This window comes from Mirounga leonina, unplaced genomic scaffold (genome assembly GCF_011800145.1).
Source record: "Mirounga leonina isolate KUSES-001 unplaced genomic scaffold, KU_Mleo_1.0 Mir_179, whole genome shotgun sequence".
NCBI classification, from domain to species: Eukaryota; Metazoa; Chordata; class Mammalia; order Carnivora; family Phocidae; genus Mirounga; species Mirounga leonina.
The window spans coordinates 3,876,063-3,895,438 of NW_023270466.1; the positions used below are offsets into that span (position 1 = coordinate 3,876,063).

General features: G+C 38.9%; 1 protein-coding gene across 8 annotated transcripts in view; it reads right to left on the minus strand.

Moving 5' to 3' along the window:
* TUT7 (terminal uridylyl transferase 7) overlaps window positions 1-19,376 on the minus strand; it is a 66,527-nt gene that overhangs the window by 15,346 nt on the left and 31,805 nt on the right. For all 8 annotated transcript variants that reach the window (XR_004682770.1, XR_004682771.1, XM_035024422.1 and 5 more), the window contains 14 exons: window positions 18,856-19,036; window positions 16,368-17,455; window positions 15,835-15,985; window positions 13,941-14,027; window positions 13,254-13,354; window positions 11,317-11,374; window positions 6,998-7,101; window positions 6,232-6,321; window positions 5,721-5,834; window positions 5,469-5,546; window positions 4,675-4,852; window positions 2,075-2,122; window positions 1,899-1,990; window positions 426-541 (listed from right to left, as the gene is read on the minus strand). Coding sequence is in view for 6 of the 8 variants with exons in the window: in XM_035024422.1 (XP_034880313.1) it covers window positions 426-541; window positions 1,899-1,990; window positions 2,075-2,122; window positions 4,675-4,852; window positions 5,469-5,546; window positions 5,721-5,834; window positions 6,232-6,321; window positions 6,998-7,101; window positions 11,317-11,374; window positions 13,254-13,354; window positions 13,941-14,027; window positions 15,835-15,985; window positions 16,368-17,455; window positions 18,856-19,036 (2,486 nt within the window). In the remaining 2 variants the exon portion in view is untranslated. The remainder of the gene's footprint in view (window positions 1-425; window positions 542-1,898; window positions 1,991-2,074; window positions 2,123-4,674; window positions 4,853-5,468; window positions 5,547-5,720; window positions 5,835-6,231; window positions 6,322-6,997; window positions 7,102-11,316; window positions 11,375-13,253; window positions 13,355-13,940; window positions 14,028-15,834; window positions 15,986-16,367; window positions 17,456-18,855; window positions 19,037-19,376) is intronic.

The window sequence follows — 19,376 nt, forward strand, 5'->3', positions numbered from 1 at the left end:
GTTGAACTGCGCACAAGTGAAGGGTTCTATCTAGCAATAAACTGTACGTGAGTCTGGTACAGCCCCATTACTGTACACTGGAAGTATAACTGATGTCCTGAAGAGCCCATTTTACTTTGCTCGTTTCTTCTTCCATCCCTGTTGGAGAGGCTGGTGACCAAATGGCTGAGTAGCAACTGGGGCAGTGACCAAAATGAGGAAAGGGGAGCAGGCCTGGAAGACTGTTATCTGTACACCTGAGGGACATCTGGTCATCTGCGCTTAAATGCATGTTTTAAATCACTTCATTTTCATTGTGAAAAATCATTTATCTGAGAACTGCTGGATTTAATACAAGTTTATTCTCTGTTACAATAGAACCTCATTTAAAAACTGGTACAATAAGAGAGTAAAAATGAAACCACCCCTTTTGAACACTGACTTACTTTCTCCTCATAGGACAGTCCTTCATGAAGTGTCCAATTTTCCCACAAATTCGGCAACATCTATCATTTGGGGCCAGCTCTCCTTCAGTTAGCACTTCTGGATCAAAAAAGTACTCCTAGCAGAACATAAATATAGAAAAGTATGAATTATTAATGTGAGATCAAAACACAAAAACTAACCAGATATCGATCAGAGACCTTCTTTTTAATGATTATTATACTATTTAATTCCAAAATCTATGACCATTAAGAGGTTTACTTCAGGATAGTTTTATCGAAATTCATGTTGGTTTATTCTTTTTCATCATGCAGACCATGGTTTAACCTAACCACAAAAGGAGCCTGTTTTTCCAAGACACTTCTACCCAAGAGCATCACACATACCCATGAGTCGGCTTTCCCAGGACCTGGGGGAGGCTGAGGTCAGGTTCAAAGGCTTCGCTTTCTCATAAAATGAAAAGGCTAAAACCCAATAAACTGAGGAATATGATCTGCATTACATATACAGAGAAAAAGGAAGAAGCTATGTGTTATTCTGTTTGTTGTGGCTTCTGGAGAAAAATATCAGAAGAAAGGAAAGACAATGTCTGGACTGAAGCCTCCTTGCCAGTGAAATCAAGGTGAGGACCAGAAGTATCAGCACCACCTGGGAGCCTGTAAGAAATGCAAGTCTTGGTCCCCATCCTGAGCTCCTCAATCAGATCTGCATTTTAACAAAATCCCCAAGGTGATCTGTAGGAACAAATTTCAGAACCCTTGGTGTAGAAGACAGCCATAGCATATCCAGCAAAAACTAGATGCACAGATGTGAACCAATGCTGAATGCATACCCATACACTTAAGGTTCATTTAAAAAGTCTTGATTAAGAAAACTAATGTAGGAAAAAATAACTTTAACAGAAAGCCCTCTAGTTCCTAACTCCCTTTGCTCTCACTGAAGGGAATTTTTACAGCGCACTTTTGTTTTGTTTTGAATGAGTCCAGTTCCATACGAATTTTGAGTGTCGGGTTATATGACACCAGTGAGCTTGCTAGCACAGTGAGCGTGGTCTCTCTCCCAGTCCCATTAAGAAATGTATTACTCTGCAAGTCGACTGAAAAATCTAGACTTCATATGAGGAGGGTGGAGGACCCTGAGCTACATGCAAGCTGGACTTGGCAGAGGCTGGCCCGGAGCTGAATGCTGGTGGGACAGCGATGCTATCTACATGCGTTACCAAGGCAAAGCAGCAGCACCAGTGACTAATCTTCCCACCCAAATTCCACTTCCGGCTGTTTCTCCCTTTTCTCCTGATAAAAATGGCCTCAGAACTGGGATGCTGAAAAAAAGGTTGTTAGGAATTACTTTGTCTTGCAATTGTTTATCTTGGCTAGACTCACCAGACTTTCAGGGTATGTATTACCGGTGTGTTATGTACAAATTAATAAAGCACCTTTTTTTTGGTTTTTTTGGTATTTCTAATAGACACTTACCATTTTTGAGGGGCAGTCCTTTGGAAATCCTTTGACTGGAATACCAAATACTCTTCTACCATTAATAAATGCTTTCATTATAAAATTTGTCACTAAGAAGAAAAGAGTAAGTGCTCAATTAGATGGACTAAAAGGAAAAGGGATCGCATTAACATTTATAAAACAAAGCAACTTACTTTTCCTTGATAATCCGGCTCCAAGATTATGATTCAAATCAAAGGGATCTAAGTAAAGAAAATTAATGAGAACAAAAAAGATAATGAAATTGGAAATGCCACTATTCATACATCAAGTGAGTATATAAGAAGAAGGAAGTGTTACATACTTTATCATTAATGAAAGTACAGTTGCCCCTTGAACAACGTAGGGGATAGAAGCACCAACCCCCCCACAGTCAAAAATCCACACATATCTTTTGAGTTCCCCAAAACTTAACTACTAACAGCCTACCATTGACCAGAAGCCTTACCTATAACATAGGTGATTAATACATATTTTGTATATGTATTGTATACTGCATTTTTATAATAAAGTAAGCTAAAGAAAACATTAAGAAAATTGTAAGAGAAAATACATTTACTGTACTGTATTTATTGAAAAAAATTCACATGTAAGTGGACCTGTGCAGTTCAACCTCTTGTTGTTCAAGGGTTAACTATATTAAATGACTGCCTTTTTAATGAGTTTCAAATGTGTAATACAGCTACATAATATAGATTCCTAAATATAAGTCAAGTGTTTTATCCAAAGTGTCCATCAGAAGAGAGGGTGTTACTTTATATTTGAATCTGTATAGACTCCTTCCTATTATGAGGCGTTGCTTCATTTTGAACAACAAAATATTGTTTGGAGAGGACATATTAGGCGAGTATTATCTAATGGTGCTAGTTTGGGAAGCATAAAGGTCAAAATATATTTAGAACATTTTAGTACTGGATGTTCCTTCTAACTACCAAGTGTTTTAAGGGTCACTTTAGTCATCCTGGAGATCATAAAACACACTTATAAGACAAATTAAGACACACACACACCTGTCCCAAAGGCTACTTGACCTCAGTTTTTAGTGAAAGCTTCATAAAGGACTCCCACATGATGTTAAAGGTCTGCATCTCAAAGTCTTAGTTAGCTATATATATATGTTGTGTTCTGCAGTATTATTTATTAGATGACCCAGAAAGTGGTAGGAATGAGGAAAAAAAAACACTGATGTCAAAGATTTATTCGAGATCTGAATAAAACTTGTTCATGAAATAAATGGAGGTAAGGTACTATTTCTAAATTAAAATACTATTTTATATATGGTTTAATATACATACATAATAGTTCATACTTTGAATATTATGTGTAGATATTTATTTCAATAAATGCCTAAGAACATTGAAGAAGAGTAAAGTAAAAAACCCCCAAAACCCTTTTTGGGGATCAAGAAAGTAGAAGACCGCTTGTGTACAGTATACACAAAAGGAGTACATAAGTAAAAAGAGGCATCCTTCTGGTTGTCTGTTACGCTTTTCAATGTACAATAACTGGGGCACACCGTTCGGGATTCAGACTCACTAACAGGTTACTGGAGTGGAGGAGCCTTCGCTCAGTATAACCCTACACTAATAACCGCCATCAGTAGGTTCCTAGTTCCCAGTAGGTTTGATCATGCTTTCTTCTGGTGACTTTCACGTGTGTGTATGTGGAAGTATTTTTGGTTGTTTGCTTAATGCAGCAGAGACACTATGACATTAAGCTATTGGGCAGTTATAGACACTGCTCCCGCCACCACCCCTAAAATTCCTCCATTCTAGAATAGCTGGTTAAAAGTGTTCTTTCTGATTTAGCCTATTACTAAAGGTTCATCTGAAAGTAATGTAAAAATGAGATGTAAAAAGATAAAGAGACTTCAAAAATTAAAAACAAAATAGGAACAACTGGAGACCATACGAATCCACTGTGATAATGGAAAGGTTTAAAACAAAGTTCTATGTTTTTGACATATGAGATCCTAAAAAGTTAAAACCCTATCTAAAGCCACAGTGATCTGAATTTATTTTTATAAATGTTCACAGTGTTAATACTGCCGGTAGGCAGAAGTAATGATGGAAAGAAACATAACCTAGAGTAACACACATTTAACTAATTAGAATATTAAAAAAATTAAAAACATTAAAATCAATAAAATATTTCTTAAGCCAATTCTCAGTTCAGTTTTAAGCATTTAAACACCATTTTGTCCCTAAAATTAAAATCCCACAAATTGCAAATAAACAATCAACTACAAACATATATGGCCCAAGGATCCTTGCATTCAATGGAAGAAAAGGCTGCAGCGTGGGCAAAAGAAATATCAAAATTTATATATAACTACTTATAGGTAAACTCCTTCATGAATAAATAGCAAGTAAGGATCTTGAAAATTTATTCTTAGTGCCCTTTCTTCACACCCTCAATTCGGAAGGTGTTAAAAGTCCTGCTCTTTTGAAGCTGCCTTATCGCTACTGCAAACGTATTCTCCAGTACGTGTTCAACAAAAGTCAAAGATGTGTCCTGGTCAAAAGACTTCTGAATTGGTGAGAGGCCCCACAGGAGGACGTGGGTCACTTAAAAATACATCTTTATGCTGGAAAGAGACACGTGTGCTGCTGTGGACAGTCACAGGGAGGCTGTGCCGCCCATCCCACCCAGTGGCTCCCTGCCGATCTGCAAGAGCTCTGCAGGGATGAAAAACAATGCCCTCACAGTTCAAACTCTATATTCTATTCCATTTTAAGTTTCATTTTATTTGTACCTTCAATAACAATGTATTTTGAGGTCCACTGTTTCTTAAAAGTTGTAAGCAGACTTTTTCTCCTGATGCTAATAACATGTTCTTTAAAATCAAATTCCTCTGTGTAGAATCGAAGAAGTCCCAACCACAGCTGCCCAACAGATTCTGTATTTTTCCCATATTCTGGCCAATAGATGGGCTAGAAATAGAAGGGAACAAGAGATATCATGCTCTATAGTAAAGTGTTAATATCTATCTTCATTTGTATCTTAGGGAGTAAGTTTGGACTTATTTTAATTAACTGGAATTTAAATAAAAACATAATAATATAACTTTTCTTTCACATTTTAAAATACCATTTATATGAGTTTATTAATCTCTACCCTGTGACTTCGAGATAGGGAGAGCTCAGGGTTTTAAATGTCAAACCCCAGAATGCATGTTTGTGGAAGAATCTGGAAATAAATTTTAAGAGCCTTGATGATGCCTGGGTTATTAGATCTTTGAACTCAACGAAAGTCTTTCCAAACTCTGAAAAGCACTTGGCAAATATTTGTTCACTTGGAATAAAGTTACATAATCATTTGGAATTGACAGGCATTAAAGAAATCCTAGATACAGTCCCTGGCAACTCACCTGGCTTAATAAAAGTGTTTTCAACTTCAGAGGAAACATCTATATATGCTAGTTTTTTACTCTCATAATATAAATAAATATAACAAGTGATAATAGAGTTGTTGACCACTACATCACAGCATAGTACAGCTAACTTTTAGTCAAGGATGTAAAAAAATCTTTACTCTTAAAATACGTACCAGTTCATCTATTTGATCAAAAAAATAAATATTCCAGCCATCAACAAATATTTCAGGTTTCTTTTCACCTTTGTATATCTGAAATTAATTTTTAAACTATTAGTATGGATTACAAATTTAATGCATTGATACAAAAACTTGTAGGAAAATAGTTAAATATTTAACTACAGAACCAAAGAATATTAGAGAAGGAAGAGGGCTCAAAGGCAACCCAGCTTTACAGATGAGAAACACAATTTCTTTTACTAATACCTCTTGAAGGACAGGAATGACTGGTGGATTCCTCTGCTGGAGAAAATATAGCACCATAAGTGTGTATGCATATGATGATAAGCTGCCTCTAGATGCGTCACCAATATCACACATCTAGAGGGAAGGAAAACGAGGAACAAAGGAAAGATCACCAGTGTTTTCTGCTAGATTTGCAGCTACCCTACTATCACTAAAAGGTGCTTCTATAGGGCATTAATATAAAAATAACACCTTCAAATGCTAAAATATGCCAATAAAACCAAGTAAGACCAACAAAAAGGGTGTCAGAAACAAAAGAAAAACCCCAACCATCAGTCACAAGCAAGACCAGATTATCCTATGTAAAATTTAAGATGACAAAATTTTAGCTTGCCATGGCAGGCTTCCCAAAGTAGTTAAAGGAAGCATTTAACATGGCCATGGTTCTTTAAAAAATACAGACTTATGTTTTCAACTAGGTTTGAAGATGCAGTGAAATTTCCTGATGAATCCCAACAGGAAGCATACTCACCTTTGTAAATACTTTCATGGTATAGCATAAATATTTCACTCTGGGATCAATGGCTGAATAAGCAGATAAGAGCCTTGTGTTATGAAGGGCCTGTTAAAAGGAAAATTACACTATAGGGGATCAATTAGAAGAAAAAGTTTTAGGCTGGAATATTCTGAAAAGGTTTACACTGTAATTCACTTTAGGTTGAACACATTTAGACTGAAAGTAATATTTTTTTCTCCAAAACTGAGCTTCATTAACTTACTAGATAATAAGAATTATAAATGACATCTGAGCTCACAACGTCCATTATGTTAGTATGTCCTTAGTCTGAACATTCCTAGAAATAAGGGCTATTAAGATAATTCTGTCTAAGCAGATGCTAAGAGTCCCCCACCTCACCCTGGCATTATTTAAACTGAATGCCCCCAGGGTCCAGAGAAGGTCAATAAAGCCCTGAAGCAAACCAAGTATAAGACCAAAGACAGACAGACACTCCAAAATGAACTCTCTCTCTCAAATAAATAAAATATTAAAAAAAAAAAAAAATTCAAGCCAAACTAAAAGCACCTGCCACTCTGACCTCATTTTAAATAAATACTAACAACTCTGTTATATCCCCAGTCTCAGAACACTGCCAGGCATACAGCAAGCTCTCCTAAATAATGATTAAAAGAATGAACAAGATAAAAATAAATGGCTTAATTCTACTTGAGATTTTGTAAATTAAGAGACATTCATTCCCCTCGATCTCCCTAAAGAAAAAGCCTAGAGAAAATCTTACCAGTGTGTTATACAAACTGATGTCCACTTCCAAACCACTTCTCAAATGGAAGAACTTTACAATTGGCACCTTTGCTGTTGTAATAGGCAAGATGTTTCTCAGACCTAGGTTGGGAATAAGATAATATTGTTATATATAGCAGCTGGGCCATAAGCTACTCTTGTTAATGTTCCAACATAACTTTGGCCTGTTTCACTGCAGTCACTAGAACTACTCAGTTCTGTTATTCAACATCTGAGAAGACTTTTCTGGCAAAGTTTATATTAGTTAAACACATCGGTATCTGAAGAACAAGGATGAACAAGGCAGCCAGTGCCCTCCAGGAGCTCACTGGATCGTGTGCGTGTGTCGGGCTGTCAGTCTGATAAACCCCAGAACAGAAGAAACTACTACAGAGTCCAGGCTATGTGGACCCTTCCTATTCTCTCCACCTGACTATGTCTAATATAGAGAAAAGCCTTTGGGGCAATCATCTGAATCCTTGAAACAAAAATTACTTATCACAGAGCTAGAAGTGAAGACAGTAAAAGAGAGGAATCAACGTTGATAGGAGAGGAGGAAATTGCCTGAACTAGGCTTTGAAAAAGGAGAGTGACAGGTAAAGATAGAGGCGGCTGAGGGGATTTAGCAGGCAAGGTAAAGTACACAGGGACAGGGCAGATGCCTAAAGCAGAAGGGCATGCTCGAGAACTTCCATGGAATTATGAAGGCTATAGAGTAGACATGAGGGAAAGGAATAATGAGTGATAGGAGGTGGGGCAGAAACCAGGAAGAACCTAAATAGAGAACATATATGTCATCCTGCTAAGAATTATCCTTAGAGGCAAAGAGACACCAGTGAACTATATAAGTTGGGGAGAATCACTGACCACATCTATCTGGACAACGCCCCTGGCTACGGACAGGCTGGACACAACCGCCAGAGGGACAGGGTGACCATTATGAAAAATGATCTATCTGGGCCTCAACTATCTTGGTGGCATGGGGATGCAGAGAAGCAGCAAGACATGCTTCAGAGTGTGTATACCTGGATGGGCTAGGGAAGCGGAGGTAAGCAGTAGAGGAAGTGGAGACGGGAGGCGGGGGTGGATAAGGGAGAAGAAGGAGGGCTATAAGAGTAAGAACTACCAGTTCCTGCATACCCAGAATCCTTCACAAACATTACCTCCTAAGAATGTTCACCCTCACCCAACAGATGAGAGGACAAAGCCCCAGACATATTAATTTGCTTAGGAATATGGAGCTAGTAAGTTGCAGAGCTAAAATTTGCACGTAGGTGTGACCAACTCCAAACTTCTACTGAACCTATTCTAGGATGAATTAGTTATCGCTTCACCCATTTTGGTGATTCCAAGGATGTCAGTGTCAGTAACAGAGAAAGTGGATTCAGAAGGAAGGGCAGGTAGTAGAGGTTGCAGCAGAAGGAAGGCAGTAAAGAGAAAGAGGAGTTCATTCTGAGATGGAGTTGGAGTTTCTTCTCAAAGAGCTAAGTGGTGTGATCCAGAGCTCACGAGAAAAGTATGTAGATGATAGAAGAAATTTCAGAAAAAAAATCTGTGTGGGAGACAGAGGAGGTCTAACTTTTACTGATGGGGAGGGGGCAAGGAAGTTCATAGTTGCTGAATACCTGGCATATGCTAGATCCTGTACTTTAATGTACATCTTTCTTAACCTTAAATGCTATTATTGTTATTCTACTTTGTAGATGAGGAACCAAGCACTTATAATGAGGTTGAGTGTCTTTCTGGGAACATACAGCCAACAAGTGGGGAGGCAAGATTTAAAACAAGAGAATCTGATTCCAGAACCCCACCAACTATTCTGTTACACTGTGTCTAAATTAGATCGCCCTACACTCCATTTCCTTCCCATTCTAGAATTTGACACTGTTGCCCATTACCAGCCTGTCCTCTACGGTTTATTCACAGCACATTGTCCTGGTTCTTGTCATTCCAGTGGCTCTTTCTTCAGTGTCCTTTCTTAATTTCTACCCACAGAAATTTAGTCCTTAACTTCTCTCAAATGATCCCTTAGAATTCTCTTTTATTCTTGGTCTCTCTCTCTTCAAGGATTTCAATGCAAAGTTGTTTTCTTTTGTTCTTCAATCCTGACAACTCCGTATTTCTAATTGCTTGCTGGACTTTTAACTCTCGACTGTACCTTCATGGCAAACGACACACCTCCACGTGGTGTCCTCTACAAACATTCCCATTTCTCAAGTACCCAAACGTCAGTCTGAACCCTTATTTCCTACTTGTAGGTACCAAATCTAGGAAAGTTCCCCTTGGGAATCTCTCCTATTCTTTTCCTTTTAGGATCTTTAGCACCTGGTTAAGGTCCTTCTGCCCTTAGATTCACTTATATTATACCCTCTCTGAGAGGCTCTACCAGCTGCCGAAAAAGCTTAAGTTTTGTGTTTTTATTGGGTTGCTCCTCTTTTGGAAGAAACTTCACTGGTTTCCAAATATCTGCAGACTTTACCTTATCTAGTAATAGGAACCCTGTGAAACTCCTCTCTAAATGTACTGATCCTCCCACTGTCCTGTAGATATACTACAGTAACTCTCATGTTCACATGTATGTACTCTTAGGAATGACTTCTCTTCTGGGAGAAGATCCTTCTCGAATCCGATTCATCATCACCTGAGATCAGAATAAACCCATCTCTTGCATGAATCTCCCCTATGCAACTCTTTCCCAGAATCTCTCTCTCTTCAGAACTTATTGAATACTTAAAATAGCTTCTGACTCATTCTGAAAAATGAATACTACCCTACATTGTTACATGGTCTGTCAGATTACCTCCCCTTTCTTTAAATCTGAAAGTTGCCCAAGGAAAAGACTTGTATAGACTTATTTTATTTTTCCACCATTCCTAAATGCCCAATATAGTGCTGAGCACATAGTAGGCACCCAATAAGACAGGTGGGGACTGTTTTAAAGATACTAGGTTCCATGCAATCTGTGTTCCATTAGTGTATAAGTCCTATCAGTCTAAAAATGACCTGTTTTTAACATGGTTCATTCTTAAGATAGATACGCTGCTATATTTAGGGGAAAGGAACATGTCTGCAGTTTAATCTCAAATGGTACAGAAAAAATTGTGAGCAAGCAAGAAAGAGAATAAATCGAATGTAGTAAAATGTTAATAGCTGGTGGATTTGAATGAAGGATACACAGAGTTTGTTATACAATGTTTGCTGCTTTCCTCTAAGTTTTAAATGATTTCAAAACAAAAAGTCAAAATCTAGCTCAGTACTAAATAATTAATAATTGTGGCAACTTAGCAATTTAGTTTCTCTGCATAATCTTCAAAAAGATTTAAAAAGCTCATGATCTTTAGAGGTAAAATTCCCAAGTGAGGGGAATGTATATTTCAGTGACCAAAAAATATTATCAATGCACTTCAAAAAAAAATGCTAATGTTCTTGGTTAACTTTCAGAGGGAATAAACTGAAATTAACATTGTTTTTCTTGTTATTCAAGTAACATGGTATCCTTTTTATTTAAACTCCTGGAAATAAAAAAGTACAAAAAACAGGAGGGGGTAGCACTCAAGGTGTATGTTTGTGTGTAGCTATATGTGTGTACTCATGACATTAATGTTAAGTCTACTCTTGACTGAGATAAAAGAAAGCATCTTATGGACAGACCGTGGAAGTTTTGAGGGGTCACAGACCATACTGTGTCCACCTTCATTCCTAGCTCCTAACACAGAAATTTGCCGAACCACATTTTAAAAGAAGATTCCCACTGTTAATAGCGTCCATAGCTGTCCCTGACAGCAAAAGAATATGTTAATGGCATGTCAGCACTGTGCACAAATGGACAGCATCTGTACGCTGTACAGCTATAAATATTTAGAAGTGACCCAGTTCAGTGTTCTCAATTTATTGATGAGAGAAAAAGAGATCAAGTAAAGTTAAATGACTTGTTCAGGGTTGCGTACAACTGTCGAGCAGCATAGCTACAAATACAGCCCATAACCCCAGGGCTTTCCACGGTGCTTCACACTGATGCCAGCAACATTTTGACTGGTACAAGTGAATACAGCAAAACGGGTTTCCCAAATTTCTTACCTGTATGGTATGCTTTGTTTTGAAATAAAACTAAGCTAGGCAACAATATGCACACAATGATTATTTCAGTGTTTTCATGTTTTATCATGCTTTATCACACAAAACTTTTTAAAGACACCGATACTGCAAATGTGCTATAGATGGGCCACTAGACTGTTTCATCGGCATTGATAAATTTTAAGTATGCAAAACACTAATAAAAAAGACAAAAATATTTTTAGACAAAGTTTGCCGAGGTACCTGAATGTTTTTTGAGGACTCTTGCCAATTCTTCAATAGTTCGTACACAGTCCAACCCCTGCAACAAAAATTGCACATACTGGCTCAAAAAGGGAAGACGGGTTCCAAACCTGGCTACAGATAGTTTTCATTACCTTCCGAAATAATGATATTAACTTCAACTCATTCTATATACATTTTTCCCTTTTAGGCAAGCCTTGGTCAGTATTCATAGGAAATAGCCTAAGGATACAAAAATTCCCATAGACCCTATTTACTAATTGTTTTTGGAGGTACAACAGAGGCTGAAATCAGATGCCCCAGGAAAGTCTGAACCATTGTCCAAGTAAGGACCTCCATTTTTCCCCTCTATGTAACTCCGTTATTCAGAAGGGCCCTCTGCCAGAATAAAGAAGGAGCTTCTGTGCCCCATTTTATTAATTATGGGTGGACTTTCATTATATTTCAGTTAAGAGCTGAGGAACTGTTGTGGAAAATGATTAAGCTCAGACGATCTCTCCATGGGACTGTGCATAATGCACAAATGAAAGTCATACTGCAAATACAAATGTTTCAAATAAATTATACTTAAAAACACTGGGCTTCGCTTTTACAACATAAACCCTTTTGATGGCTATACACATCCCAGAATGTATTTGAAATTTTCCTTCAGAAATGCCCATAAAGCTCGTTTCTAAGCCATGTAAAAATTCAATATTGATGATGCACAATCAGGTAATTGCATATACTGGACCCAATCTTGCTTATCCTCTTTACTCACCAAGCTCAGGGTAGATAACTTTTGGCTATTTTCCCAAATCAGATACACCCTCAAAAGACAAAGACTTGAAAGTAAGGAAAGACATAAAAAGATCTTGAGTGACAGCAGCATCACTCATTTGGCTTTACAGCATTTGGGCTGTTGTTAAAAATAAAAAAAAGAAGGGCGCCTGGGTGACTCAGTCGTCAGGCGTTTGCCTTCAGCTCAGGTCATGGTCCCAGGGTCCTGGGATCGAGCCCCACATCAGGCTCCCTGCTCGGCGGGAAGCCTGCTTCTCCTTCTCCCACTCCCCCCTGCTTGTGTTCCCTCTCTCACTGTGTCTCTCTCTGTCAAATAAATAAAATCTTAAAAAAATAAAAAATTAAAAAATTAAAGGAACTTTGCACTTCTCAGACTTTATACCTTTATGCAGTATTTTATATTTTATAAAGGCTTCATATTTGTCAGGGGCTAGCAAATCTTTTCTGCTCTGCCGACTGTATGACCCTGCTGTGACTACTCGACTCTGTCGTTATAGAGTGAGGCAGAGGCCGTCAACACTTCATGAACGGAGGGATGGGACTGTGCTCCATACTGACAAAATAGGCAGTAGGCTGGATTTAGCCCGTGGGCCATAGGCTGCTGACTCCTGACATACATGATCCAAGCTGATGTGCACAACAATCTCCTGAGGCAAGAGGAACAGAAGGTACTCTTTCCTTTTATAGATTATCAACCAAAGACCACATGTTTACAGACATATGAAACCAAGCTTGTCTTGGATCTGGGTCTCTGAACTGTATGTTTAGCGCTCTTATCATGGTACCACATTTGCCTGCCTGCTAAACAAGTCTCAGAAAACCACACTGCCTGCCTCCTAAAATACTTTGCAAAAAGCCTTATGTGGGTGTGTGCATCAAAGTCCGCCTACTGGCCAGTGAACACCGAGGGGCTGGTTTGGCTTTGCAGTGTTCCCACAGGCTGCTTTCAAATCCGCTTTGTACTATAGGTTGAAAATACAAGCCCTGGTACCTCCTCATGTTTACCTCTAAGATTCTTAAGTATCTGACAGAGAGACTGGGCCAAATGACGTACTTCATATGCGCTTATGAGTTTGGAAACTACCAAGCTGTACTGTCAGTCGACACTGTCAAACCACACCGCCACAGCAAATTCAAGTTTTATGTGGTCACTGTACCTCTGCAGTTTCAAGTCCATTAATTGTCATACAGACGTCAAGGTCACTCTGCTTGAACCCAAATCCATTTTTGGAGGAGCCAAACAAGCTCAATTTAGTTCCTGTTAGGGATATATGAAAAGTAATAACTAATTATCTGAGTACATTTAATTTTCTGATTAAAACGGCCCTCTCATGAATAAAAAATACCCAGTTGTTAACTATCCTATATGAATCTCATCATAATCATGTTCTTTTATTAACCAGTCATTTATTACAAACTTTTCTCTCAAAATTTACTTTAAATAAATACAGTCTGCATATGGTGTGAAAGATTACCAAGTGCCAAACTTTATTCTCAAATGCAAGGATATTTCAAGGAAAATGTGGATCACATCAATATATTTAATAATGTAATTTTACTGCTTTTTAAATACTCACTTTTTAGAGATTTAAAAATAACCCAAAATGAAATTTCACTTGTGGTATCTGTTAACAGAAATCCCACACTGCTACTGTCTTCTCTGTTGGTAAAGTAGGATCGGGCAGACCAAAGACCATCCTTGGTATATCACAAAGTAACTGAAGCCCCATCCCCACCATCACCATTCTTTCTCATTCTCAAAGTTAATGTGCTTATAACACATGTACTCATTCTGAAGGAAGGTTATGCTACCTTTCTTTTCTTAAAGGTAAAAAGTTATTTACCTGGAAACTCCTGTCTTATGAAACTTTCTAGGTTTTGACGAATATGTTCACGAGCTTGATCTTCTAAAATAGTTGGAGAAAAATCCTCTGTTTAAAATAAAAAAAGAAAAGATTAAGAAACAAAGATTGTTCACATTCTCTGGGGAAAAAAATCATTTTTTATAAAACAAAATCTAACAAGTTAAAAAGAAAACTAAATTTTATGTGTCTTCTTGGTAGACAGTATTAGTACTATAAAATAGAGGATGTCTTTCTTTGAAAAGAGTCTGTTCCCACCCTCTTACGCTGCTGGTGGGAATGTAAGCTGGTGCAGCCACTCTGGAAAACAGCATGGAAGGTCCTCAAAATGTTGAAAATAGAGTTACCCTACAACTCAGCAATTGCACAAAGACACAAATGTAGTGATCTGAAGGGGCACCTGCACCCCAATGTTTATAGCAGCAATGTCCATGATAGCCAAACTTTGGAAAGAGCCCAGATGTCCATCAACAGATGAATGGATAAAGAAGATGTCATACATACACACACACACACACACACACACACCAGAATACTACTCAGTCATCAAAAAAATGAAATCTTGCCATTTGCAATGACGTGGATGAAACTAGAGGCTATTAAGCTAAGTGAAATAAGTCAATCAGATAAAGACAATTATCACATGATCTCACTCATGTGGAATTTAAGAAACAAAACAGGATCATAGAAAAAGGGGAGGGAAAAATCAAACAAGACAAAATCAGAGAGGGAGCCAAACCATAAGAGACTCAATCATAGGAAACAAACTGAGGGTTGCTGGAGGGGAGGGGAGTGGAGGGATGGGGTAACTGGGTGATGGGCATTAAGGAGTGCACGTGATATAACGAGCACTGAGTATTATATGCAACTAATGAATCACTGACCTCTACCTCTGAAACTAATAATATATTCTATGTTAATTAATTGAATTTAAATTAAAAAAGGAAAAAAATAAAAAATTAATACTGTATTATACCCCGCCCCCACAATGAAAAAGAAAGAAAGAAAGAAAGAAAGAAAGGAAGAAAGAAAGAGTCTGTTCCCAGGAGCTGCTACTGAAATAGAAACAAATCTGAACAATGGTTCTGCTCCGAGGTTTCAGAAACCCTGGGTTCTATAAAGGTGGTCCTCAGGGAACTGCCCCAGAGTGTGAACACAGAAGTTTGTGAGCATGCACATCTATATTATTTTCTAAGGGGAATCTAGTTTCCTTTCATAGCTTATAACCTCCAAAAAGGTTTAAAAGCGGCTCAGTGACTGGTTTACAAGTAAGGGCCTTCTGGCACTGTGATGCACCAAGTTCATCTCAACAGCTGCCTGCCTCTCCTCAATGTTCTTCCTTTAACTTTAACCCTCTGTCTACCACTGCTTCCCCGAACTGGTATTCCTCAAAGGGCTATTAGGGGGCTATTAATTAGTGTTAAAGTATTTTATGCTCAAGTTTTGGAAATGCTGGGATAAAGAGTTAAATACGTTCTTTTCCATAACACTGCTCAGAGGCCTTTATTATGCTAACGTGCCCTGCAAATCTCTCCAGCAGGGAAAGGCGGGTACACTCATTCCCTACTTGGAGTACTTCTTGCCATGAAATACTATTAACTGCACTTAGGAAAACAGTTCAAGGAACACTAGTTGGGAATGCTAGTACTCCAACAGTTAGACTTAAAAGATCCTCCCTCCTTCCCTGTCTTTCCTTCAACAATTGTTTACTGTGGGTCTCAACTGGAACAGGCAGTACATAGAGCTCTGTTGACACCATGGAGAATGGAACAGACTCGGTCCCAGTGATGGAGCTAACAGGTCAGTGATTCAGAGGACTCTTGAGCAAATGTCAATGCAATATTTGGACAAATGAAAAGAAATGTTAATAACTTACTATAACACTGGATGCAAACTTGATCTAAGATATTTGAAAATTTGGGTGTCAGTGGTGGCAAAGGTTCCAGCTGAATTCTTTTGAAGTCTTCGGGACAGTCCTTCTTGAGATGACCTTCTCGTTTGCATAAGCTGCACACAACCATAGGAGACTGCAGGAAGGTGGCAAAGTAAAACAAGACATAATATACAACTCTGCCAAATAAAGGGGTCCTGAATCATTTTTTTAAAAGTCCACAGTCTACTCTCACTTTCCAAAGGAATAAAAATAATATGCAGTCACTCCAGAGGGGGACATCTTTTGGGATACTCATGAGACAAAGGTAATAATTTCCACTACCAAGAGCATTCCCTTTCTCCAATGCAAATTTGCATGGGTCTGAGGGAAAGAGATGGAGCAGCTGTACTGGAGTGTAAGACCAACTCCTCACTACCACCCAGACAGGGGAGAGCTCTGTTCTAGTACACAAAAATTAAAATTACATGCATTAAAACTGTTTAATGTCTCTTGGTTCTGGAAGTGGCACTGATTACCTTGCCTTTGGTGAATGTGAGTTTACTAAATTCATAGAAGAAATCAGACTGATCCACAGTTGAGCTTTCCTCGCATGCACTTTCTTCTTTAAGACAGATCTTATTAAATGCCATTAGTAGAGCCCCATCCGCAGGTTTTCCACTTTCTTTCAAGTCTTTATACTTAGCAGACTCTCCTAATTCATCCTCCTCCTCAGACAGGGCATCCTCGTCCCCTGATCCCGTGTATGTATTTTCTAACTCATCTTCATTAGCCAAGTCGTCCTCATCTTCCCTTCGGGTAATGGACAGCCTGGGTTCTTCATCGTCATCCTCTTCCTCTTCCTCCTCCTCCTCTTCATCGGAATGAATGATTCCTGATGTATGGCCCTGTCTTGAAGGGGTGAAGTGGCTTAGAGCATCTTCGAGATCATCATTACCTTCTACGCCTTCTTCGTCAACATCAGCCTTGTCCTCTGAAGTAGTGAATCCATCACACTCTCTGGCTGCAGGATTCTGGAAGCTTTCTAAATCCAAAGTGCTCTCTGTCTCATTATTTTGTGTGCTGCCACAGATGACAAGCTCTCGATGTCTGCTGCGCCTTAAACCCTGGTCATCGGCAGTCAAAGGATGCTTGCCCTCTCTCCCAATTTCACTTCCTGTTTCTTGATGGTGTCCTTTAATATCCTCATACTCATCACAACTGGCCCCTGCCTTGATACAGTCTGGGTTTTCCAGGTGGACACTGACGTGCGCATTTCCCATTTCCTCCGTTGGGGGGCTTCCAAAGCTTTCAGCAGTCTCTTTAAGAGTCAGTGGCTGTACCATGCAGGTATCTGCAGTCAAACTGGCAGCACCTGGCCCCTGAGCCAAAACTGACCTTTTGAGTTTATCATCTTTTGCTTGTGCAGCCGGGTCACGCTTGGTGACCTCTTTAGAATGTTCGGAAAGACATGTGACAGTACTCAGAGGCTTTGGAAGGCTGGATTTTGTAATTTTGTGTGGAAGAGCAAAATACTTATACGTTGTCCTTAAACAATGAAGTATATATTCAAACACGGGTTGATTATTTAGAGTCCTTGCCACATTTCTTTTAACAGAGTAAGGATCTGTAACAAAAAAAAGAAAGAAAAATCCACCACTTCATACATTTCTATTTCACGTTTTAAAAATTAGCCTGCTGTAGATAAAAACAGACAACCAAACAATACTAAAGTTGAGCATGAATCTTGTATGCTTTTTAAAAAATTGGGGATGGGGAATAAGAAAGGTGTAGTTTAAGAACAAAGAGAAATGTTTTCTTAAACGTCTGCTCTATGAAGAGAACCCATTCTGTTCTGAACCAATTCCCCTTCCCTATTTTGTTCTGTGACTGTGGAGGTAAAAAAGGTGTCATTAGTGTGCTTTTGTGCCCTGGGGAAGTGAGGACTTCCCTCCAGGCTCTGCTGAGTGCTCTGCCTCCCCACTCAGCCAGGCCCTGTGGTGTGTAGAGCTTACCTCCACTCTTCTGCCCTGGGAAGCCCCATCACTGAACTGGCTGGACTGAATTCAGGGGCGAGAGGGAGGCACCAGGAGGAGACACCACTTCTCTCAATCTTTTCTCCTCCCCTAGAACTCCAGCAGGTTAGGCAATTGGCCAGAAGAGCTGTGCCAGAGAAACTGCAGGGGAGGGTTTAAAAATGTGAGATCCCCATGACTGCACACAGAATTTATGCAAAATGCAAAATGCAAAAAAAAAAAAAAAAACCTTCTTATGCAATATAAAGCTTGAAAAAAATCAAGCAAAAATACGAGAATTCCATTTAGGAGGTTCTTTAAGTTATTTCAAGGAGGAGAATTAAGATTTCTAGAGGGGTTTCAACCTCCTGACTTTGCAAAGATGAGAAGAGCTAGTCCATTTAATGTAGTCTACAGGGCACATCAGAGAGCCTTTCATACAATGGTTTTAGTTAAATGAGCCTTCAGTAGAAAAAGTGTTCTCATGAATCAGTTCCAAATGCTACTGTAGATATTCCGATAATAACCAGCCCCTCTTTCTACGAAGAGGAATCCAACGAAGAATTATTTTTCATGAGAAAAAGTATTTTCTCACCTTCATAAAACTAAATGACAACAACAATCCAGGAAAGGACTGAATCTAAAAATCCAGCAAGGAGAACAGTAAAGAGGAAAGGGGGATTCACACATCATGGGGTGGGGTAAAACTCTGTATAAGCGTTTACGTTGTTAAGCAATTTACAAAGAAAGCAGGGACTCAGCCAGCCACTGTTTTAGCTGTTTTTTTTTTTTTTAACTAAGACGTTTTACTGCAGTGCTTAAAAAAACCCAGGATGAACAAACAGTTTGGTCCCTTGGAATGACCACAGTAACACATGCAAGATTCTAACTATTTCACTTTCGGGGTCAGGCCTACATTACGTGTGGAGGCTGAAAGGAGAATGAAGTAAAAAGCATGCGGTTAGACTGGTACCTTAAAAAAAGGGAATTACAGATAAACATTTTGAGATACCTTCAATGGCAATGCGCTTTTTGGGCCAATCCTTTGATTCCCGAGATACAGATTCTTTGACACGAATACTGATCACTAAATCAGCCAAATTAAATTCTAAAGCATAGAATCGAAGCATTTCCACCCAGAGCTGCCCAACTGGAACTGACGGGACGTGCTTGGAATCAAACATTAATGATACCTATTAACAGCAAAGAGAAACACACAGGTTAGTCGAGATGTCAGCACAATCTGAAAAATTAGAGATCATTCAAGCAAATTACAAAAAACCTAAAAACCTTAGCAAAGACAGGAATTTGACAATCCATCTAGGTAAATCAATCTAGGTTATATTTCGTTGGTGAGAAAATGGCATTCCTACCCTGCACTCCTGGGATGAGAGCATGTTAAAATCTAACCATCATCATAGGAGCAGACAGGCAATTTTAGGCAACCAGGTGGCACTCCTTATTTTGAAGCCTGAATGACAGGTGGAGAGAAACGTGCCCGGATTGCTACTCTCAGCACGGAGCTCTCCCTGG